We start from the raw sequence: 25,977 nt of genomic DNA on the forward strand, positions 1-25,977 counted from the left end.
GAGTTCTTAGAACAATTGAGATGGGTATCCCATACACCGTGGACCAGGGGAACTATATACATTGCAGAAAAGGAGTGGGGTCGCACGGATGAATACAGAGATTCAAAACATTAAGAGACTCAAGAGGGTGAGTGAACGATGAGACATGGACAGGTCAAAAGTCAAATATTTTATTCAATGTGTACAAAAAAATCACAGTAAAAACCATTTTAGTGTAATAATCATCTCCTTGGCGTAAGGTGAACTAAGTACTACTAAGAGTAAATAAGCGCTAACAAAAGCTCAAAAAGATAAGTAAATAATTTGAATATATTAATGATGACTAGCAGTATAATAAAGCCACTTCTTCAGCACTTTAACAACCTTTTTGCACTGACTTTTGTCGTCTAACTGTTGTAGATATACAGTGGCTCCATGCATTATACCTAGCAGTGATTGATCAGATCGTTTTTTAGATTAATATTTTTTCTACAATCTTTGATATATATTATGTATTTATATGCATTTTAGAAAATGTTATTGTGTGGATTAATAAAAGAACAAGTTACTTCTTACCTGGTAACGTTCTTTCGATTGGATGTCCCTGCAACGTATTCCTCATCTTAGATTTATTCCATCCAGCTTGGCTGCTCTTTGGAAATTTTTTCTGCAGAGGGCGCTGTGCGTTGATGGTCCGTCGAGGGTGACGTCATCGGGTGTAAAAGTAGCACATGCGGCGCCCGTTGGCCTCAGTTCTGTTTTTCCCCTCTTTTGTGTCTGATCTTGTATTGTGCCGGCATACAGGTATCAGCCTTGCGAGATTTGAGATGGCAATAACCTGGAAAAAATCTACAGAGGGGTAGGTTGGGCGGGAGATGAGGAATACGCTGGAGGAACATCCAATCGAAAGAACGTTACCAGGTAAGAAGTAACTTGTTCTTCGAATGGATTGTGTCCTCCAATGTATTCCTCATCTTAGATAGGCTCCCAAAGCAGTATTTTTGCATAGCTCCTCTGGAGGAGGGGTCAGATATATATTTTTTTTAAATGCCCTTAGATGGCAGAGCAAAGCACTGCTTTTCCAAAAGTTAGCTCCCTAGACTGGGAAGCATCCAGGTTATAGAATTTTGAGAGGGTGTGAAGCGAAGACCAAGTTGCTGCTTCGCAAATGGACCTTATAGGGACACCTCTTTGAAGGGCTGTAGAAGAGGCGATGCCTCTGGTGGAATGAGCTCTTAACCCTTTAGGTGGGTCTTTTTGTGCTAGTCTGTAGCATTCTGAAATGCAAAGCACGATCCAGCACGAAATTGTTTTGTTACTGATTGACCCAGTTTTCTTCCAGTGTAGCCTATAAACAACTGGTTGTCCACTCTAAGTCTAAGTCTAGAAAGCCTAGAGATGTAAAAGCTTAAAGCTCTTTTTGGGTCCAGTCTGTGTAGTCCTTCCTCCTTAGGAGGAGGTGGAGGATCGAATGAGGGTAAAAATGTTCTGATTTAAATGAAAAACAGATATTACCTTCAGTAAAAATGATGGTTTAACCCTCAACACAACTCTGTCCTTATGGAACACAGTATAGGGTGGCCCAGAAGATAGCGCCTGCAATTCGCTCACTCTTCTTGCTGATGTTAGAGCAACTAAAAATGCTGTTTTCCATGTTAATCTTAATGGACACGTGTGCATAGGCTCAAAAGGGGCACACATTAAGAATATTAATACCAAATTTAGATCCCAAATCGGTACTTTAAATGGGTGAGGAGAAAACACATTAGTGAGACCTTTTATGAATTGTGTTAAAGGAATTTGGAAGCAGGAGCATTCTTCCGATGAGCGCTTGAAGATGGAAAGCGCTGCAAGGTAACCTTTTATTGTTCCGATATTCAGGCCTCAATGTGCTAGAGTCAGAAGGAAAGATAGTACTTCCGGAATAGAACATAGAAAAGGATCGACATTCTTTTCCCTGCACCAGTTCCAAAACTTTTTCCAACGGCAACGGTACAGAGACTTTGTTGCTGGCCTTCTTGCCGAAAGCAACACCTCCATATCATCTTGAAGGTTCCAATCCCTGTATGTCAGCCTTTCAGATACGAAGCATGAAGGTTGAGTGTTCTGACCTCTGGGTGGAGAACCTGACCTTCCATTTGAGAGGTGGTTCTGTCTCGAGGGGGACGTACTGGAGGACAGATGGACATATCTAGAAGGTCCGGATACCACGTTCTCCTGGCCCAATCCGGAGCAATTAGGATCATGGGGTTCCCGAAGCGTGTCAGCCTCCTGATGACCTGAAGAATGACGGGAATCGGAAGGAATGCGTACAATAGTGGGAAATTCCAATCCACCACGAACGCGTCCCCCACGGCTCCTCTCGGGGGAAATTCCCTTGAGCAATACCTTACGCATTTTTGGTTGGTACTGGTTGCGAATAGGTCTGAGGGGTTCCCCAAAGGGCGAAGATCTCTTGAATGACTTCCTGAGCCAATTCCCATTCGTGGGACACTGTGCTCTGCCCGCTCAGTGCATCTGCCGTTCTATTCTCTTCCCCGCCTAGATGAATTGTGGATAGAGAGATTCCCTCTTGAATCGCCCAATACCAGAGCTGCATTGCCTCTCTGCACAGGGGTAGTGACCCCACACCTCTTATTTAGATAATGACGGACAACACAGTGGCCATGCACTATCAGGACATTCTTTCCCCTGACAGATGGCAGGAATAACTTCAGCGCTAGTCTGATTACCCTCAGCTCCAAAAGGTTGATATGTAGTTTGGAGACCAGCGACAGTTTGTCAAATCGTTGGCATGTGCTCCCCACCCCAGGAGTGAGACGTCCGTCACTACTGTGATCTCCGGCCATGGTTGCCAAAAGGGTTCTCCCTTTAAGATGTTCTCTGCACAGGTCCACCATAGAAGGTCTTGTCTGGCCTTGTTCGGAATCTGAAGATCCGTCATTTGACCCGAGAACTGGGACCACCGAGTCTTTAGAGCCCATTGAAGGGATCTCATCCTCAAGCGTGCCTCTGGCACCAGAAAAATGTAGGACGCCATGAAGCCGAGCAACCGTAGAAAGTCGTAAGCCTGGAGATTTTGGGCATTTTGGAATTTTGAAACCATCTGAAGAATGTCTTGAGCCCTCGTCTTGGGAGGCGAGCTCTTTCCCAAGGATGTTTCTAATACAGCTCCTATGTATTGAAGCTGTTGGGAACGTGTCATTTGAGACTTCTTTAAATTGAGGTAGAATCCCAGATTGTGGAGGAAGTGACAGGTGACTTTCAGATGATCCAAAGCTTGCTCGGTAGAACGTGGTTTGATCAGCCAGTCGTCCAGGTAGGGGTAGACATGAATCCCCCTCTGAGGTGCGCTGCCACCACTACCATTAGCTTGGTGAAGACCCTCGGGGCGGAGGTCAACCCGAATGGCAGGACTCGAAACTGATAGTGAGTCACCAACAACGAACCTCAGGTATTTTCTGTGTTTGAGATGAATCGGCACATGAAAATAAGCATCCTGGAGGTCCAATGACACCAACCAGTCCTGGAGTTGAAGGGCCTGAAGGATCTGAGAAAGAGTAACCATCTTGAACTTGTCCTTCCTGAGGAACTTGTTCAAGCTTCCCAAGTCCAAGCTAGGTCTCAGTCCTTTTTGGGGATCAAAAAATACAGGGAGTACCAACCCTTGTTCCGCTCCGCTGCGGGTAATGGTTCTATGGCACCTTTCTCCAGCAGGGTTAGAACTTCCTGCTGTAGGAGCGGATTTGAAAGCTTCAACAACGGGCGTCTCCCTGGTTGATTGCTTTGAGGTTGCCCAAACATCTGAAGTAATGGCTCGCCATTCTTGCAGATGCTGCGACAGCCTGCCTCCTAAAGGTGTTTTGTGGTGCAAGTCCTCAAAGTGGTTTTGTGGCGGATGTTGCAGCCGCTGATGGCAAAGACGCTGGAGCTGGCTTAGCACGTTTTCCTCGTCCACCACGAGGGGCTTTTCTTTGGCCCCTTTGACTGGCCATTCCTCTCGTCTTCCCGTATGAGGTATAATAACGATGGGTTCGTCCCCTCCATGATTGTCCTTGCGCACGAAAAGGCTGAGGTTGCCTAATAGCAGCTCCTAAAGATTTGGCCGCTGCTTTTGAGGTCTGCAACCTCTCAAGGCTCTCGTCAATATTGTTGCCAAAAAGGTGAGACCCGCCAAAAAGCATGTTCAGGAAGCGGTTCTGTACGTCCGGTGTAAAACCCGACTTCCGTAACCACGCAAACCTGCGCATTACCGTGCTAGTGCCCATGGACCCGCTTCCGCAGTGTCCAATCCAGATTGAAGGGATTCCTGCATGGCCTCCTTTCCATCTCCAACGATGGCTAGGAAACCTTCCATTTCTTCCCCTTCTGGTATGTGCTCCGCCGCCATTGCAATGCACTCCCATAGAGTGTACGAAAATTTTGCCAAGGCACATGTGGAGTTGGCAGATTTTAATGCCATGCTCCCGGCTGAAAATACTTTCCGTGCCCAACCATCCACACGCTTATCGTCCCTGTCTGGAGGGATAGACGGGTACGCAAGTTTGTTGGAAGCTGTGGCTGCCTGTATGACCAAACTCTCGGGAGTTTGATGTTTTGACAGATAGCCGGGGTCGCTACTGGATGGGCGGTATTTTGATGCTAGGGATTTATTCACCGGAGGAATAGAATACAGAGTTTCCCAATTCTTGGCCACTGTTTTGTAAGGCTACATGAAAAGGTAAAACTGGGTCTTCAGTGGGACCATGGTCCAATATGTCTCAAATCGTCCTGGATGAACTGGGCTGTTGGTTTAGCCCATCCCAAGTAGTCTACCACCTTGGTCATTAATTGACGATAAGATGGACTGGCATGCTCTCCTGGATCTGGTCTACCAAAATTATTCTCAGGAAAGGTGTCAATGCCACTTGCATTATGTAAGGACTCCACCAAATCCTTCATCCTGCTTTCTTCCGATATTAAGCATTCTGGGACATTTTGGGTGCCATATTCCAACCAAAAGGTACATCTTCCTCTTCGGATCTCTCCTGATACTCAAAAATTGAGGTTAAGGATTTGAAAAACTCCTTCCTAGGGAAAGGCTTGAAAACCTCTGGGAGAGGACGACGAGGAGGAGGAGGTGTACTACTAGATTTTGAAGATGCATGTCTTGCAGTTTTCTCCTTTTCTAGCTGTCCTGGCTTGGCTGGAGCCTTTGGCGCCGAAGTTTTCGGCGTCAATGACATCGTGGTCGTCAACAGGGCCTGCTTCGAGGCGGCCTTCGACAGTTTCGCCTTCGAGGTGTGGAAGGTCTTGGACGGCGTCGGTGACCTCGAGCGGTCGACTCGAGCGTTTTTCGCTCGGCGTCCTGGAAGGTTCTCTATCCTTCCTTTTACGATCACCTGGGCTCGAGGGCGCGCTAGTGACGTTCCGAAGAAGGCGCGGACCGAGGCGTCGCTTTCTCAAACACCTCCATCATTTTGACCCTAAATGCTTCCCACTCTTCGGAAGATGAATGTTTTGTGGGACATTTCATTTTCGGAGACTCGTCTGACGACGAGGTGGAGGGAGATCTATGGCGTCGTTTCTTCGACTTTTTCGAAGACGAGCAATGAGAATCGCTTCGAGATCTGGATCTATGCCCTTTGCGTTGAGATTTTCCCCCATGGGGTCTCGACTCGACGCTAGAGGCTTTCCGATCCTTCCGACCTACCTGTAGCTTTCCTCTCCTTTCTCGCAAGGCCTTTCCCGTCATCGCCTGACACTTCGAACAGGCCTCCATGTCGTGGCCTTCCCCGAGACACCACAAACATCGCGGTGCGGGTCCGTGATCAACATTTTTGAGCCGCACGACTTGCATTTCTTAAAACCCGATATCGGGATCGTGGTCGGTGTCGATGACATGATTTCTTCTCTCGTAACATTATATTTCCTGACAGAACTCGAGGCGCGCAGAATGTCGGAAGTAACATACTGCGGAAAAACGGAACTGAGGCCAAAGGGCGCCGCGCATGCTACTTATACACCCGATGACGTCACCATCGACGGAGGCCCTCAAGGGACCATCGACTCGACATCGACGCACTGCGCCCTCTACCGAATAAATTTGCGAAGAGCAGCAAAGCTGGATGGAATACATCTAAGATGAGGAATACGTTGGAGGACACAATCCATTCGTTTTTTACTGTGATTGTTGTACAAATTGAATAAAATGTGAATTTGACTTTTGACCTGTCCGTGTCTCATCGCCCACTCACCCTCTTGAGTCTCTTAATGTTTTGAATCTCTATTCATCCGTGTGACCCAACTCCTTCTCTGAGTTCTTACTTAGCCAATAAGTGCTTATTGCCCCTCTGAAAAGTAATTCACAATTTATTGCTGATCTAAGAATTGTATACTATTCTGAAAAATAATCTAAATGTAACTGGATACATACTTCAAGTAGAATATGTTACATATGTTGCAAGGTGTATACATGCAACACTGATAAAACATATATCCTTGTAACTGAATAGCACTGCATGTTATGACCATTGGGTTCTACTGCCCTTTACTTCATATAATATAAAACTAATGTGGTTTTACTCCCATGAATAGGTGTGTGCTATTCTAAAATGTGTCAGTCGGTTTGAATTACTAATTGTTCTTCGAAATAAGGTTTATGCTCTGGTTTATATACCATAAGCATTGTGTTGGGTTTTTATATTCTGTTTATGATTTATCACATAGTACTTCCTTCCCAAGAATTCTCTTGGACTACTTGTATTTAAAATAAACCTTTATTTTTACAATACTTCTGGATGGGTTTCTTTTGAATCATATGCATGCTTTAAGGTTCGTACTTTCATACAGTCCTCTCTCCCACCTAAAATAAGTCTAGCTGCTCAGGCTACGCTACCAATGTTCTCAGGTGCTACAGCCTTAAACTAAGTTGAGTTTTGTACTGCCTCCAATACAGTTTTATGAAGCCCTTAGTTGGACGTTAGAAAAAAAAAATAAACTGTCCCCAACAAGAAGATTTTTTTTTGAAAAAGGCAGAAAAAAACAGTAAAGCCAGTGGGTGGGAGCGGTGCTCCGCTATTTCTTTTATTTAAGTTTTACTGTTCTTGTACAGTTATTTTAAAAAAACGTTACGAAATGGTTTCGTTTTAAAATAAAAGAGGGAGAAGTTGAAACTTGCACTTTAAGTGCAATGCACTGAACGTTCCCCTAAACAGCAGCTGCATGTTTTTTGGGTTTGTATTGAGCGTGGGAGGGGGCATGGCGATGGGTTTTTGGTAAGTGGTGCAGGCCAGTAGGGAACACCTTGTACACTATGTTCCCCCAAAGGGTTTCTTTTGGGCCCACTAGGTGTGGCCACGCCTTTTTTGCCATACCCGCTTTCTTTTAAAACACTACCTTTCTTCTCGTTCACTAGCCATGGCCTTCACCCATGACCATTGGCCCTGGCCCGTCTACATGTCGTCCCTATAGCTTTAGTCCAGTCCCACTAGTAACTCAACATTTTGCTCAAATAGGTTTCCTAAATAGGCCCACTACTAATGGCCGAGGGGCCCCTGCCGTTGACCGTGGCCACACCACTAGCCTTGGCCTCTGGCCAGTAGCAGCAGCGTTTTACAGTTGTCCCTCAACATGTTGCCCCAATAGGTTTTGTTGGGCGTAGCCACATTACTATTCTTTAAAGCAACCCAGTAGCCATAGTGTTCATCCACACCCATTACCACCCACCACACTGTAGATCTAACACTTTTGTATTAATCACATTTTTGAAACTATCAAAAAGGTTTACCCATAATTGCGGTTAGTATTAGTCAGAATATAACCGTGATAATAGTAATGTATTTGTAAAATAACCAGTTATTCAAGAGACGCACTTCATTCAAGATCGCTATTATAACCCTGGTTATGTAAAAGTTCACGCTCTGAACTTGTCCCCAGCCCAACGCCCCCACCCAATTTCACATGGTGTTCTCTTCCTCCCCACTCCCCACTGCTAGCCTGATGCCATTTCATTCAGTTTCCTCCTCCAAATGTCATTTTTCCTCACTTTTTCGGCTAAGCCCAGTTCTTTTCGGAAAGAAACTTGGTTATCCAACCTATAAAAATAAATAAATGGGGGTGGCAGAGTTTTTAATTTCTGAAAAAGCCTCTTCTGCAAAGCACCATGGGAGATCTAGCTTTAATTAAGAAAGAAGGTGCACTACCTTCTCTGTCAAATATTTTAACTACTGGACGGAATAACCAGAGACCACTCCCGGAAATAGAGTCAACGATTCGTGCCCAGTTTCATACCTGGTCAATTCAATCCAGGAGTCTTTGCTGTAAACTGTGCAGACATTTTGACCTTTTTGCTATGGGGAGATTAATGAGTAGGCTGAAAAAAAGCATGGTTTTCTTTTTTTATTTGCAAAATATCCATTAAATCCGTCCTGTGAGTCAAATGCTTTTAGCAATTCAATATTTGGGTTTCCTATGGAACTGGAAACTTTACATATTATAGTAGTGACCCCAGCATTAGAATATTTGTCAAAAATGTACACTAACCATTGGCTAGCAATAATTAACTTAACTGAATGGTGTTCTGTACGTGTACATTTGAGGGGGAGTGAGCTTGATGCTTGGCTACTAGCATATATTTTATTTGCAAGCTACTAGCCAGCCATAAAAAAAGTAATGTTACATATGAATTTGACCTAAATGCCTTAACGAATGACTTGTAGAAAATAAATAAAGCATCAAGAACATGGTTTTGGATCAAAATGTGTAAAGATCTTGAAAGCAATATTTGTAAATTTTTCTAAATAAATATCCAACAAGGGCCCTGGTGCATTGTGTGCAAAACTATGCAATTCTGTAGGAACCTGGTGGTGCAATAAACATTGACTGGCCATCCTAGATAGCGACATCTACAGAATTAATATCAATTGAGGTATAAAAACTTTCAGGAGATATTACACGATTAAAGTCTAATGCATTTTGATGCAGCACGGTATGGAAGGAATGTCATCGGCCACAACATTTATCCTGACACAAGCCAGTTTTCATTTAAGTCAAAAAGCAAATTGACTAAACTATGTCAGTAAAGGGCACAGATACATTAAATATCTTTCAACCAGCACAAACAACAAATCTTCCATGTGCCTCTACAGCTTTACTCAGAGCCTGAGCTAAAACAAACCACAAAGATCGGTTAGTTCCTAAACAGTGCAATTGCTCACCTGCTTAACCTCCTTTTGTCTCTTCATGAATTTAGTAATTGACATACTTCCACTGGACTTCCTTTTCACTGATACTGGCGTGGTTTGTGCTGAGAGCACGCTTAGACTATTAGAACTGTCCTCTTTGAGTGCAGAGTTCACTTGCGTAAGGTAAGTCCATTGACATGGGACAGGGAGCGCCTCCTTGTCGAACCGCTTCAGTACCTCTGCATGAACATACCAGCACATCCGGACGTCTGGCCTCTTCTCATAAGTGGAATTCTCTGAGATTATACGCTTCAGCCTGGCTTTGGACGGAATGGCTGCGTTTTCACCAGCAGTCGGGGTGTGGGGCCTGGAAGTATTGGGACTTGTTGGACTGGCGCCATTGTTCTCCGGGTTGACCGGTCCAGATTCATCTAAAAGCAATCCATGCCTACAGCATTCCTGGAACTCTTGTATAATTACCTTACTGGCATTAAAGTTTCCATGAAGCAGTGGAAGCAACTTTGCCAAAACTGGAGGGAAGAAAAATACATAAAAGTCATTCCCATTTATTAAGTGGTCTTCTGAGATCAACTGTTCTCATCACATGAAATTGCTCACATCCTTAAATTATTACATGCTAGCTACCGTAATGAATACTGGATTTCTAGTTCAGGGTGCAAAATGTGCCTTGGCCAGTGATAATCAACTCTTGGCGAGAAAGGAATGGTGTATAGATTTGAGGTGGCAAGCGAGTATGGCAGGCTAGTATTTTGCAACTTCCAATTTGGACTGCTGTTCTACTTCATAGTGTCATTTCCTCAATTCTAAAAACATGGGGCTCCTGACTTGGGGGGTGGTCTGAGGAGGGTTAAAGGGTGAATAGATCAGCAGGAAGGTTCCAAGTTAATTGATCCCTCTAATCCATCTACCACCTCCCACAGCCTCTTCACAAAGTCAGCCAGCATCAAGAGTTCAAGTTTGACTCTTAGGAAAATTACCCACCAAACCTGGTTTCTGGATGGGGAAAGTGTAAACTGTCAGCCAAACAGCCTCTTCAGTGAAGTTTAATCAGATTGGAGTGGGTACAAGATAATTCAAGTACTGCTTGTACAGTTCATAGTGAGTAGCCTGGGCCACCAGACCGCAGATATCAACTGAGGTGTGCCTTTGGAAAGCAATTGACCGGGGCTTGGGCGCAACACACTGGTATTCATCGGCTGTGGGAAAAAGTCCTTTACAATATAGTGCACAATCTAGAAGGTGAAGAAATCTGAGGGCTCTACCACCAGATAAAAGCTCAGAGTAGCAACGTGCAAGATTTGAGGTGAACAGTAATCCCTTAAATATTTCAAGAGCACCAATTACATTTAATGACCATCTCTAAAGCATGGTACAAAATAAATATCGAGCCACATTGTGAGATGTTAAGACCAGCATAAAAAAGGGGCACATCCCAAACTGAAACATTTAAAAGACCTCGTTTAATGTGCATCCTGCCAACTCTCAAAACTGCAATTATGCAGTTACAGCTACAAAAACACACCCTTCCAAGCAACACTTCCATTTATGTTTTGCATTTGTAGAGTGCCTTGGGGCATCAGGGCGCTGTTGTAGAACCAGTAACAAAGGGTGGTAGGCAACGACAAGCGTGCAGAAAGCTTAACTCACATAGACGAATTACAGTAACAGCAATGAAGTTATAACTTTTGTGGTGAAGCCATAGACAAAGGGTCAAAGCCAAACTGTAAGAGCAATGTTAAACCCAATGGTGGATGAGTTTTCCATAAAATTAAAAGGAAATCGGAAATCTTGAGGAACAGAATTAACATGCCTATTACCTCACTCAGTTTGACGCAAATTAACTTCTCCACTATTGGGTCTTTGTATAGTTCACACAGAATATTCCAACCTGTTGAGCTGTGTTAGAAGTTTACAGTTTAAAATCAAATGGGAAAATCTCAATCCCCCAATGTCTTGTCAGACACACCAAACCAAACAACCCAGAAATTAAAGCAATTAGGACCATCATGAAAAGATCAGTAAACACTAACAAGCAATGCAGGCTACTGGGAGGAGATTTCGTTTAAGGCAGATTCTGGTATTCGCAAGAAACAAACCAGGCCGAAGGATGGAGAAATGTAGGCACTCCTTAATGGTCACAAATTGTTTGATTTGGAAAGCCTATACGTTACCTGCTTACTTCTCCCCCACCCAACGAAAGAGAAGCAAAGTTAAAGTCAGCAAATTGTGGGGCTAGAGCTACAAATATGGCTTTCCCTTTACTGTGGCTAACAATTATTGGGAAGGTAATAAAGAATCCCTCTGCTAGTTCATCAATGAAGACGCAGGGAGGCTAGAAGCATGCCAGGTCATTGGATATGATGGAACTTCATAATGCATTTAGAAAACCTACAAAATAAATGAAGGAGAGCAAAAGGTTTTGCAGGTTTGTTGGGATCAACTTGTGCTAGTAACAGGGAAATCGATTGTAATTTTATTTTTAAAATACTGGAACACAATGTGCGAGGCAACATTAGGGAATCCAAATTTGTGCAAATCGGCCAACAAGATTGTGGGAATTTTCTAATACACCTTCAATGAACCACCCATCAAAATAAAAAGATTAGCAAGTCACGTTATTGGAATGCACATCACAAAAGATGAAACAGAATTCACACAAATGACATGAGCTGTCGCAGGGACCAAATAAGAGCCAGGTGAAGTTTGCCTGTATGATGAATGCTGTTCTGAAATGCTTACCTATTTTTTCTGAAGTTTTGGCTCCAGGCCTTTTCCTGGCTCTTGAATGAAACGCACTGTTCTACCGAGCAACAATGGCCCGCCTACTGATGTAAATATACAGATCAGTCTGATCAACAGTAGGCAAACATTATCAGCAGGATTACATTCAAGAGGATGAGCAGGAAACGCTTAACCCTGTTCAGGAGAGGAGGGGCAGGGGGGGGTGCAACAGGCGGGCGGGGGGCTTTGTTCATGCTGGCTCTTCATAATTGACCAGGTATTCACCCTTTTCCATCTTGCCATAAATACAGCATCTGTATGACGACACCATTGTATGTTGCATGAATTAACATTTGAGCAGGTGACCAGTAAAATACTTTGGTACAAACTCATTGGGATTATGTAGGAGCTCTACACAACAATCATGACAGTTAAAACAGAAGCATAGATGCAAGCCCACATAAATTAAGCACACCAGTATTCACATCAGGTTAGGGGTTGGGGTTAAGCAAGGTTCCTTAACTATATACACTGATGAAAAACGTTGTTAAAGGGGCGTTATGGTTAAGTTGCACTAGTAAAAACCTACGCAATTCAATGGACAAACGTTCTTACAGGGACGTTATGGTTACAGGTAAAATCGAAACCCCCCCAGAAATTTGCCACTTATGGTAAGCTAAGCAACCATATCTCACGCTGCCACTGTGCACTGCAAGGACTAACAGCCATGACATCAAAGATGACATCACAAACTTCATGGATGACATGACATCACATGTGTATTTAGTTTTCATGAAAAGCCTCCACAAGGGATTGGCATTGCAACGTTGGCAGAAAACTATCAGATCATTGGAAGAACTATCATGAAAAAGTTCATTAACCAATGCATTCCTATAAATACCATTGCATTACAGAGTCATATCCAGTACATGACCCAACTAATGTAGAAACTTAGGCACTGTCTGCAGCATGCATCAGGTGCATGTTGAGATGAGCCTTTTATATATAACAGATCACTCTGGAGCCCCAAGTGACAGGAACAACTTTACTGGGTTCACACACAGCAGGTGAGTACATCAGTAATCAGTACAGCACATTTAGGTCAAGTTCATCCTTAGACACATCCACTGGTGCCCCAATCACTCAACCTCCAGGTCCCAACTGACAGTAGGTGGAATCCCCAGGAGTCTTGCATTGTAACATTCCACATCCAGACAAACACTCCATACACCCACAGGTTAAAGCAAGCCCAGCGTAGATCACAACAGTGCACTATTCAAATCTTCCCATGTTGGATAGTAAAATGAATGCTTTCATTTCAAAGTTTTGTGTACTGTGCAACATGTATCAAGTAGCCAAGAATGCCTCACTTACTACATAATGGTATTACTATACACAAAGACAACGCATACAAATAGGAGCATATAGAAGGAGAGTAAAGTTAACAAAACAGTAGCAGTACTACCAGAAAGTGGTCGTACCCTAACTGATTATCGTCATGTACAGAAATTGCTGTGTTTCAGGCTTACTTTGTTCCCTATGTATATGTATCAGATCATGTGCTTCAACCCTAAGGATAGTGTAAACCCATATGAGAAGGCTAAAGGCAACAGGCAACAAATATAGTACCTTTTCAATTTTAAATTCCTGACTTCCAGTGAAGAAAAGCACTCGGTGTACATATGTCACTGAAGAGAAAAAAAAAGCCACATGTGATATCAGTAATGTCAATGACATTTGTGATGTTATCTTTGAGGTCATGGGTGTTAGTCCTTGCAGTGCACAGTGCTAGAGCGAGTTATGGCTGCTTAGCTTACCATAACTGACAAATTCCTGGGGGTTTACGGATTTACCAGTAACCATAACGTCCCTGTAACAACGTTCGTCCATTGAACTAACTACATAGGTTTTTACTAGTGCAACTTAACCAGAACGTCCCTTTAACAATGTTTTTGTTAGTGAATTTCATAGGGTTTTAGTAGGGCACTGTAACCAGAATGTTGCGCTAGCATAGGGTTTGCAGTAAAAGTGATAGGGCTTTAGTAGTGCAACTGAACCAAAACGTCTCTAACGTTTTTTTCACTGAATTGCATAGGTTTTTAAACAGGATACTCTTATTTTGTATAGATGTACTGTACAGAATACTGAAGCCGGTGGCTCCATACCAATAGCCACAGTGGTTGTGAAAGTGAGTCTGTTCACGGACATCGGGTGGCATCCAACCTGCCAAGAAAGGGGGGGGTGGGGGGAGCGAGGGGGGATTGGTCTTACAAAGTGGTACCATGCAGCAAAGACAAGAAACATACAAACAGCAGCAAGTGCATGAATGGTAAGGGAAAATGCAGTAGGTGCGCAAAGTCGGTACTTTCGAAACAAACAGCGCAAAGGCATAGGGTATGCCACGGAATGGAATGCACCAACAAGAGAAGTAACATCTGCCTTCAACAATCTTACTGCATACCTGCTTCACATTCCAACAAAGGACGAAGAGGGAGAGTTAGAGACGGCAACTACTGAGAGCAGAACGTCAGTGCAACGTAGTAATTACACTAAAGTTGTTATAATTGCACAGGTCCTGTAGTGTACAATAGTAGGAAAGCACAATGTTTGCTTTTTGTTGCGCAGCAATGGCAATCATCCTAGAATGCCTGGAAGAGAATTTTCTGCATGACAAAATGAATGAGGACGATAACCCCATTGGTCGGCACCACAGTGTCAAAACGGAAATGATTAGAGCAAGCATCCTAGAATGGCTGGCGGAGAATTTCATGCATCACAAAATTAGTCACCATAGAAACCCCATAGCTAGGGAACAGTGTGAAAAGTAACAATTACCATATATTGCTTCATGTATACTAAACATTTGTTTTTCTTTAACAGAACATGCAGGACTACAAAGGAGTACACCAGAAGCGCACCTCTTCCACAGCAACATATGGCCACAGAAACTGAACGAAAATCTGTAAATATGAAAGTAGACCACCTGGATGCCAAAATTGATGAATTGCTCAACAGTTGTGCTGCCTTGAATCATTTTGTACAAGAACATATTATGGAGAAAATAAAATAACACTGCCCCACTTGCACATGCCCCTTCCACATTTCCCAGCCCCCCATCCCTTCAAATTGCGTGCCATGAGACGCTTCGATGAGACCTCAATCATCAACTTGTAGAAATGCCGAAATCCCTAGTATATGTATCCGTTTCTGGTCCCCCTTCCCTTTCCGAATAGGGGCTATGAATGTGTGCAAATAAAGATTGATATGTAAATTGTTAATGTATATGTGCATTTTCCTTTGCACAGCGCAATGATTTGGCAACAGGACCACCAAATTAATTGAAATGTAATACTACACCAACTACCAAAAGCACAGGCAAAAGGAGTAAAAAAAAAAAAGACAAGACATACCCAACTCCACACACAAAAAGTGCCTCTTCAAACACACCACTACCCTTCCTTCAAAGTACACAGACGGAACTAATCCATTCAAATGTTCTAATACAACAGGTGGTAATTGCTATGCAAATGTCACAATAAATGTTCTATTCCAAATAACAGCGATTGTGGAAAACATTTAAATGGCACAGACAAGTTGTGTTTACAAATGCTTGTGTCCTTCACAGAAATGCAATAAGTAATCCTGACAACATTTACAGCGTCTCAGGAGTAAGGCAAGAATTGGACTACTGTGCTGGAATGGTGAAATTCATGTTAAACTGACAAGATCTACAGGAATTCCTAATGTACTTACTACAAATACTGGAAAGGAAAAACTCCTAAATTAAATTTCACATTTCCTACATGTGGAAACATAAATGCTGTCTCTGCAACCATCCCAATCAGGAGCAAGTCCCAAATGAATGCTTTTTGTATGTAGGAATACCTAACTGAGCCCATTCCATTTCAGCAACTGGTGCAAAATGCAAACTATAACATTGTGTACATCGTGCAATTCTGATAATCAGTTGACGCTACATATACTCAGTCACTATTTAATTGTAATGCTCTGAAGATACAATGCCGATGGAACCAAAAACTGCAAACTCACTGCCTTCACACATGGCCAGGTATCACTTGGCAAGAAAACCTCAACAGTATACCACACAGGCGACAACCAGTGGAGGCCACTATACAGCATACATTAGAAAGCAATGCTAATGGTGGAATACAATGATACTTCCAGCATTCCAAAGCAGAGATTACCTGCAAATCTTGCAAATGCCTAATTAATATTCTTTGAAGACAAAATGTAGTCATTGATGTTCAAAGCTACTATACCTTACTCCCCAGCACCAACCAGTACCCTCGTAAAGGCACAAATAAGGAATTACCTTCCACACTGTCACCCTAAAGCAAGTTCGCATACAGCACGCATTCAAGAAATGCATTAAAGTGTGTGTTGGATAATTTCATCCCCAATGAGTACACTCAAACAATACATGTACACAAAGGACAGTAGCACCCTTTTCCACATACTTAGTATGAGGTTTCAAAACTATCCTCAGTAACCTGAAACCAAGTACGCAAATGAGTCACTGCAATACTGTATCACTGTATACTAATGCTATACATATGGAACCATCACTACGTAAACCCATAGTGGTACACCACCACTTCAGAATGTACACAGATGTAAAAGTAGCAACAGGAATGCACAAGCTTGTAAACCTACCTTACAGGAATGGGACACTAAACAGAATACACCACCTGGTATGTAACTGCAACCAGAATACCACAATGTTATTTGCAGCATTACAACAATCACTTGGCTACAAACACTTCGAAAGTATGAGCAGTACCAGTACACCAGGTACGCAACTGCCATCACAATTCTGCCATAGCACAGTACAATGCCACAATACTTGCAAAACTAACACTTCCCTGGTGCCCTGCAGGAGTGCCTGGTCTGGACCTTTCCGACGCGTTGCCCCCTCACTCTGGTTAACTGTGCACTGAAGAATACCCCAGCCACTCTTCCCCAGTTGTCTTTCGGTGGCTTAACCCCAGAGGACCATGAGGCTGGGAGGGACCTGGATGCACTTGGTTCCTCTGGAGAATGGTGTTCAGGGAGGGGGGGGGCGGCTAGCTGACCTAAAGGTAATTCTGCATTTAGCATTGGTTTCTATTGCTTTCTCTCCGTCCTCTCCCCTTCCCTGAGGTAGCTGGCTGGCGCGTTGCAGCTTTTGGAACGGAGGACTGAAGGCCAAGGTTAGCTGGTAGGTATCCGACTCCAGTTACTTCGCTGAAGACTAGTGGTCCAGACCAGCTACAATGCACTGGATACGGAGGATGAGCAGGTAAATACTGGCGAGACGTTATTCTAGATCTTGGCCGCTTCTCAATGTAAAACGTAGCTTGTATGTACAATGTCTTTGTTGATACCTTGAATATGAATAGTCTCTTTATTTCTTCATTTCTAAGCGAAACACCGGCAAGCCATCTGGACTCAGGGCGGAGCAAAGAAGCTGGAACTTGAATACACGTGAGTGCAAGTTAAACCAGGTACGGGAACTGGGGAGGTACGTGGTATTTCAGTCTCTTACTATTATCGTTTTCGGATTTCAGGTTCCCAGGAGCTGCGATTACTGTGGACTGCATACAAAGGATCGGAGACACCGGGTTACCAGGATTGGATGCCAGAAGTCTACCGAGGTCAAGGTAAGGATCAAGACCGAACACTAAGCAGTAGCCCGCCGGGGAGAAGTAGTTCTTCAATTCCGGGTGAGAATGCTGCAAACTCGCATAGGTGCCGATCGCACATGCAAAAGAAACCGGAGCGATAAGCGTAACACTGCTCTGTTAGGAAGCAGAGGACACGCTAAGCGCAGGGTGTGGTCAGAGGCGTGGTTTTATAGCCGCGGACCGTGCCCAGTCAGCAGTAGACCACCAAGGATGTCAGATCCATGTATCAGTTGCCATCTTGGGTTTCACAGTGGGTTCCTCTTTGGCAGCCATGTTGGGATGGATTGCCGCCTTGTTCCATATACACCTCTGCCAGCCATCAAACAAACCCATCGTCTCCCTACACTTTCCTGGGGGGAGATCCTCCTGGCGCTGACTCAACTGCCTTGTACCTGCACAAAAAACACCAGCAGCAACCAAATGCATAAAGAAACAGTGCTACAAAAAGGAAGCAGGTAAACATTTACAAAACACCAACTGCTAGACAACACCAGCCATCCTACCAACATGTATATGCCAGAAACATTACATTTCGGCCCACTTCAAGAGCACACCTTAAAAATTGCTGTAACCACTGCAAACTTTACTGTAAATCATTGTGCACCATAGCAGCAAAACACATTTTGAAGGTTTTTTTTTTTAATCCAGCATGGATTTCTTTTCCCCACAGACCCAATGATTATGCAACACACAGGCACGGCGCAGATTGCACAGTACACCGGTTCAAAGCATACTACTTAAGAAGTACTAGTTATATGGATCCACAAAGTAAATATATGCAATGTTGTGGACTGCAAAGTAACAAAATACCTGCTCTAACATGTTCTTCTCTTTTCCCACAGATAATGCAGAAACGAGTACAACAATTCACATTCCATACACAAAAAACAGCATATGCCCAAGCCAAACAGTAAGTATGAAATTATTGGTATCCTACTTCTCTACAATGCCCACAGTGCAACTTGTGCACTTATTTCCACAATGCACATAGCATTGCCACAATTTGCAATGTACACCTATGAAACTACGCAGCTTGTGCCTACGCCCTACACGTTTCACTACACCCAGTACAATGTACAGGATCCAGCCATGCACTCAATATTGTAGATCCTGCCCCAACTACCGCTGCACTGTACAACTATGCATACAAACATCTATCCACTTACCAGAAACCCCACACATAAAACAGCCACCTACACCATAGCCACTGCAGTTGATAATGCCAAGCATTTCTTCCACACAATAACCTGTTTCCTACATACACTGTTCACCTAAGCCTATAACAAGTGGACACACTGAATACACAACAGTACAGTGACCTTGCCTACTCACATTCCACTGGCACCGTTTAGGGCATTGGGTCATCTTCATTGTTATGTACACCATTTCAAAAGAAGGTATACAACAGATTTCACTGGCGCACATGGTACATAGCTCCAAAGCCATATTGCAAACACTGCGTTACTCAAACTTTCAAACTTCGGATTCCTTTTCCTATTGTGTAATGGAAACACCATATCGCCCCTTACAATGTTTGAAGGAGGTACGAAGTAAGTCCTATTCTTTGACAAACGACAGTCCCAAACATGCTCATGCTGCAAGACACCAAACTGCGTACGATGCTGATCCAGCACACACACATTCTGCCATCGTCCGTTGCCTCGTAACACTGCATATATAAATGTTCCTTAGGGACTGTAAATGCACATTTTATGTATTTTGCCATCTGTGCTTTCAGTGCAGCATGTGTACAGCACCATCATTTCTCCTTATACGTCGTACTAACTTCACTGTAAAGACACTACCAACATTCGGAAATGCATGCAAAACACATTGCCGCCTGTATGCCTTTTATTTCCAGCAACATCTCCGGAAAGCAAAGCCTAACATACCTTGCTACAGGATTGGGGCGATACCTGAACGAATATGGAAATCTACCCTTCTTGTGCGGAATATCGCAAATTCATACATAAGCAGAAACCACGCATGTCTTATCTAACACTTTGCCCCTGTTCTAAGGTCCGTCTGACTTTTATGCGCTTCAGGCTAGATCTAATTCATACTCTATCTAGAACGAAACACTGGTCTAAAGATACATTGGCTGACACCAAAGAAATTTGTCGTTTCTGCAATCAAACCCTGGAGACTTAAAACATCTGTTCTTATATTGCTGTGATTTTGAAATGTAGGATGCATTCTTATAAAGTCCTTTGTGCAAGCTAACACGATTCTAGCTAGAGAGTGGATTTGGACTAAATGTATGTGGGGATTAACGGACACTTCTGTAGTAAAAACTACGAACCTTGTAAATACCATTGAGAAAGAATTGGAAAATGCATCTCTTTTTTAGAGAGCTAATGATTTTTGAGAATTGTTGGTGCTTAAATCTAGTGTACTCCTGTACAAATTTTAATTTACGAATTAGACATTTTATGATCAACATGTTACATAGATTCTGTTCATATTACAATATCTTATGTTGTCTTATTTTAATAATTTTGTATTTTCTGAAAGAATCACAAATTTGTAAGGTCTATATTTTTGACTAAAAACAAATGAAGTTTTAAAAAACAAGAAAAAAATAAAAGCCTAACATACCTCTCGTAGAACAGGACAAATGTTCATTGTAAAACAGCCTTGAGTGGGAAGGACGATTAGCTCCAATGGCAGACTTATGGACTTGTAGAACAAAAATGAAAGGCAATTTACAGTGCATTTGCTCTGCCCATGTGCCCCAGAGGTAGTCTGCAACGATTCAATGCGCTGTACAGTGCAATTTGTCAACCGAATTTATGCAAGTACAACTTCACCTCACATGTGTATTAGGATAAACATGCATTAGGCTGCAGTTCTGCATGCATAATTATGAATTTACTTCACAGCACTCTGTGTGCATTGTATGGAGGTTTTATGACGGCAGTAATCACGCGCCGTTACAGTGCCATGTCTCCACCATTCCCAGTACATTGCAACTATGATTGTACTTAGTTTCCTTGCCATTCTTCCCCAGCCCGTGCTAATCAGTCCTACATTCCCCATTTGCCCTCAATACGCCCTTTCACAGAATTACCAGTTCTATGCACCATGATTGGATTCAAAGTAATAACAGCCAGCGGTGCACGCAGCAGTCAAACGGCACACAAACCTGGCCAGGCCACATTTCAATGTTGCATTTTTTTTAGCAAAACAGCTCCAGCATTCTCCTGTAATCCAAGGGGACCCCCATGAGGGTTCTTTTTTTACTTTATTACTTTTGAGACCCATTGTGCCGTGGGTCTAACACTCGCTAGCACTCTTTTTTATAAAAGGGAAACGCATGAAAGGAGCATCTGGTGGTAACGTTTCAAAGACATTTCGCTTGTGTGGAGTCATTCAAGGACAGTATCACCTACAAAGCAGAGAGCAAGACAGTGGGTTAACATAGGACGCTACACAATAACACAAAACAGGGTCCACTCCCAACCCATTAGTACACTGAATGGAAATATCCCAATATCTACAATACTCTTCCCGTCCCCAATGGGCTCTGAAGGTAGTCGCCTGTGCACCTACCCGACAAGGATGTATGCGAGTAGCTACGTAAATGGTCCATATCTCAAGTGTGATGGTAAATAAAATCCTTACATGCCCCAATGTCTTACCACACTCCCTGAAGCAAGGCTGTGTTCACGGCCACACCATTCCAAAGGGAAATAGTGGCATGTCTGACCACTGCTGCTGTAGTAAGTCTAACATGTCCTCCACAATGATTCTGCAAACGTGAGACTCTTACATATTTAAATGTCTGTGGGATGTACGAAGGTATGGTTATAATAAAACTTATCGAAATTAGCCAAGGCAAAGGGAATACACTCTTTATACAGGTGTGCAATACACATACCAATAGCACAGTGGTGCCATACATCGGCGCATTAGGTTGCAGGGAGGGTGCCCAAGGCCTAGGCTCTTGGGTACATGCGGAGGCCTATGGCCTCCGCCCATACACCCAAGATCCTAGTCCTTGAGCACACCCACAAGGCAATAACACCATGCATGGGAACATGCGGCGACGTAGCTTTCCTGACTACAGGTATGTATGGGTATAGTAACGGACCCATACAAGGCAACATTATGAAACCTACTCCCAACCAGTGGCCAGACTGTTAGGTCCAAGGGCCTTAGTCCTGCACACAAGGCAGTACGGGCTTTACAGGCACAACATAGTACACAGACTGCAAATATCCCCATATTGTCTTCAATGCACTCCCCATCCCCAATGGAGTCTGCCCGCACTACCAAAAAAATAGTCGCCTGTGCAGCTACCCGCCAATGAAGTATATGTGAGTAGCTGCATAAATGGTCCATATCGCAAACGTGTGATGGAAACAAAATCCTTTCATGTGGCAATGTCTTAGTGCCCTCCCTGAAGCAAGGCTGTGCCCAAGCCCTAGCCTCTTGGGTAGATGCACCCAAAAGCCTAGGCCTTGCCCAAAACCACCACAAGGCAATGGTGGCATGCATGGGAACATTTGACCACATACCATTCTTGCCAAACCTACCACTGACCCCTACCCACCGCCACAACGGAAACCCACAAAGACAACATAAGCACTGACTGACACCCCAAGCCAACAGCACAACACATTGTCAATTTCTTCGCATCTGCAATGCAGTCCCCATTCCCAATTGAGCGTCCATACAGTCGCCACAGAAGGTTGTCGCCCAAGGAGCTCCCTGCAAATTGCTGCATTGCTCGCGTACACCCCTCGCACAGTCTTCTTCGACCTAAACAAATATATTTTCTGCTTTTCACTCCCCCAAACTTGAGATCCCCTCTTTCCTTCACCCGATCCAGCAAACCATGTTTTCCAACTCCTTCCGGCGCAGCTCTAGCCTCCGATACACCATGGCAGCGTTTCCCAAAAAGTTAACTCACAGCATGCTTCCATTCAGCCAACCACCGGCCGTGTCCAACGTTTGCCGACATCACGGCATACTGCAAGTCAATGAGACTTTTGTTCCCGGAGCGAACAGGGAAATGGGTCCACGGAGCAGAGCCAGAAATCAGTAATTCTTGAGACGTACATTTCAGTTCTTTGCAACAAAAGTACTGGTTGGATTTTTCCACCAAACACACAAAAGCACGCTTTCTGAACCAAGCCCCCGCCGCAAATTTGGTTAAAATTCGTCCAGCCATTCGGCCTGTAGCCGTGTGCAACATTTTCCCCCATTCTGTCAATGGAGAAAAAAAATGTGGGACCCCCAGCCCACAGCATAACTTTTTGCCCCCCTGCACGAAACATCAAAGTTTGGGGAAGATTCATCCACGGGAAGCAAAGTTAAAAGCCGGTGTAAAAGTTTTCTTCCTATGGGTTTAGCAACTTAACCATATCTACATGGCCGCTGCACACTTTCCTCCAGCCAATATATATATTTAGCTCGGCCCGCAGCAGTGGCTGTGTAGTTATGGTTAAGTTGCTCAACCCATAGGAAGACCACTTTTTGGGAGGCTTATAACTTTGCTCCGCCTGGACGAATTTGCATTAAACTGCAAAAAAAGTATATGGCCTGCTCTGAATTTTTTGGGAAGTTAACAAGGTTTTGTATAGGGGAGCCAAAATTATAGGGGGCGTCCCTCATTTTTTTTTCCATAGACTGAGTGGACAAAAACTTTGCACACACGTACAGCCTAAACTGTTGGATGGATTTTCATGAAATTTGCGGCAGAAGCAGTGGCTTGGTCCCGAAAGCATGCTTTTGTAAATTTTGTGATAATCAGTCCTGTACTTTTATTTTTAAAAACAGGTAAAATGTAAGTCTAAAAAACTACTGATATCTGGCAACGCGGTCCCATTTCCCTGATCACTTCATTGGTCAAAAGTGTGATTGGCCAAGAGTGTGGTGTGATGTTGGCGGAGATTGGACATGCCCGGTGGTTGGCTGGAGGGATGCGTGATGCAAGTCATAAGATTGGGTAACGCTGCCATGCTGTAGCCGAGGATCGTGCAGCGCCAAAAGGGACTGGAAAACATGCGTTCCGGCATATGGTGGTGGGAAGAGGGTGGGGGAGTGTATCTGCGTTTCGCGCCAATTTGCAGGTACCTCAGGCAACTAGCTTGTATGGCGACTGCAGGCAGTCTTCGTTATGGCACAATAGGACCTCTTTCTGTGGCGAGTGCTGGCAGGCTCAATTGCAGATGGGGAGTGGATTGTCCATGACATGAGCATTTTCGCATAGGGTGTACTAGGCTGTGTTGAGTGTGGCTGGAGGCCTTGCAACACAAAGTATGTCCACTAGTTGTAAGTAGGTTTCACATTGTTGCCTTGTGTGTGGTGTGTCAGCATTGTAAATATTCTTGGTTGAATGGGTGTGGCGATTTATCACATCCTACAGTTTTGGGTGCATGGCTGACATGGAGCCGACAGTCCTGAAATCTGTCTACTGGGTAATGTGTTATAATACGGTGTATAGAAGTGCATAAGGTTACAGTGGATGTTTTATGTGTATGAGCACCGCACTGTATTATGATGCATTTGTTCTGTGTATTTAATAGATTGCTGGGAGCAGGGGCAATGTTCTGAAGATTTTCTTGTTTCGTTGGCAGTAGTAAAATACTATGAGTGGAGGTGGGTAGAGGTGCCAGCGGCTGTGTTAAGTTTGTGGATTTTGCTAACTGCCTACATGTTTGTATGCATGGCTGTATTATGGTGCAGGGGTTGGGTAGGAGTGGCAGTGGCTGCATTACATTTGATGGTTCTGGTACCAGGCCACATTTTAGCATGCATGGCTGCATAACTTTGAGGTGGGTGTGGCCAAAGGCTGTAAGCCATGCACCCAAGAGCCTAGGCCTTGGTCACCCACCGCAAAGTTATGCAGCCATGCATGCCATTACTGATACTGCTATATGGATTTTCTTTTTCAATTGCATAGAACCTCTACATTTGGCACAATTCATGCGCTCCACTAAAGCCTTATTTACAATGACCTCTTCCCTTGTTCATAAAGAGGTATGTCAGGTTTCCATTACCGGCCATCATGCGGCTACAAAAACAAAATCAGGCGGCAACGTATTACCATTTCATTGTGAATTTCCAATGCAAAGTACTCCAGTTACGTAGAGCTTCATTTTACGTACATTGAGACATGTTGGTAGCTTATACATGGTGTAATGAATGTACAGCTGACAATATATACATGTACATTTACAGCCCCTATCTACTATATGTGGCGGGAGTTACTAATCAACAGTGTATGTTGGCAGACTGTGTGCAATGGCTGTGCATATGTGGTGGCAGGGCCATCTTATGCACTTTAGTGCCTTTGGGGAAGGACATTTTTGGGCCTCTCCTTTATGAAAGGAAACAAATTCCTTTACAACATCTTCAAAGATTGTACATGCTTTGAACTGTATGAAGCATAGCGACCTGACCTGGTTGTATCGCCTGTGTGGTACATAACCGCTATTGGTGTGAATGTTTTGTTGCCAAATGACACCTTTCCGTGTCTGAAGGTAGTAAGCTTGCAGTTATTCCCAACCCAAGCCCCCCTCCCCCCCCCATCTTCATTGCACATTGAAAGCATTCATATTATGTATTGCCTATGGGATTGTATATGTAAGGTGGAACGATTATCAGAATTGGAAGGCCTACACAATATGCTATGGTTTGCATTTTCTACCACCTGCTAGAATGGAATCACAGTTGGGTATACATACATAGAGAAAGCGTTAGTCAATAAATGTTAAAAAAATTAGTGCCATTTGCAATACACCATTACTTGCTACATTTGCAAACTAATTTAGACCACTTGTGTAGGAAAATGTGAATTGACCAGGCAGTTGTGTCCGAGTACTTTTTGCTTACTCCACTTTGTAAACGAGATTACTTACAGTACAATGGTGTGGTTCTAACATTTGGACATGGAAGGTGCTTTTGCAAGCAGGTCCATAAATGGGGCTAACAAATGTCCTTGTTCTCCTGTGCATTTGCACACTGGACAGGTCACAGTTTGTAGCATTTCACTTTCCATTGTTGACTTTTACATGGTTCTTGGGAAATGCTGCAACGACTTCATAGAGTTGTGGCGACCGTTACAAATTGATGTGCAAGGCGATTTGTAGATGTGCCACATTGGTTCGGTACCATAGACAGTGGCATGTAATTTTGCTGGGGATATTGCTGAAAGCAGTGTTTCTTCTTCCATTATGCTATTGTGTACCTTTTCATACCCTCGTACAGAGCTACATATGGTAATTTGATTTCTTTGCTCTTGTTGAACAAGTTACTTACCAACTGGTAACCTTCTTACGACTGGATGTTCCTCCAACGTATTCCTCATTTTAGATGTATTCGCCCAGCTTTAGCTGCATCAGAAATGTTTTCTTGGCAGAGGGCGCCGATGTCTTCGAGTCGAAGTCCCTCGACGGCTT

General features: G+C 43.7%; 1 protein-coding gene across 1 annotated transcript in view; it reads right to left on the minus strand.

Annotated features, from left to right (window-relative positions):
• The window catches only part of CHAF1A (chromatin assembly factor 1 subunit A), a 616,874-nt gene that overhangs the window by 162,100 nt on the left and 428,797 nt on the right, over positions 1-25,977 (minus strand). Inside the window, exon 13 of the mRNA XM_069649371.1 lies at positions 9,177-9,673. Within this exon, the coding sequence (XP_069505472.1) occupies positions 9,177-9,673 (497 nt within the window). The remainder of the gene's footprint in view (positions 1-9,176; positions 9,674-25,977) is intronic.

This window comes from Ambystoma mexicanum, chromosome 1p (assembly GCF_040938575.1).
Source record: "Ambystoma mexicanum isolate Mex_15411 chromosome 1p, UKY_AmexF1_1, whole genome shotgun sequence".
Taxonomy (NCBI): domain Eukaryota; kingdom Metazoa; phylum Chordata; class Amphibia; order Caudata; family Ambystomatidae; genus Ambystoma; species Ambystoma mexicanum.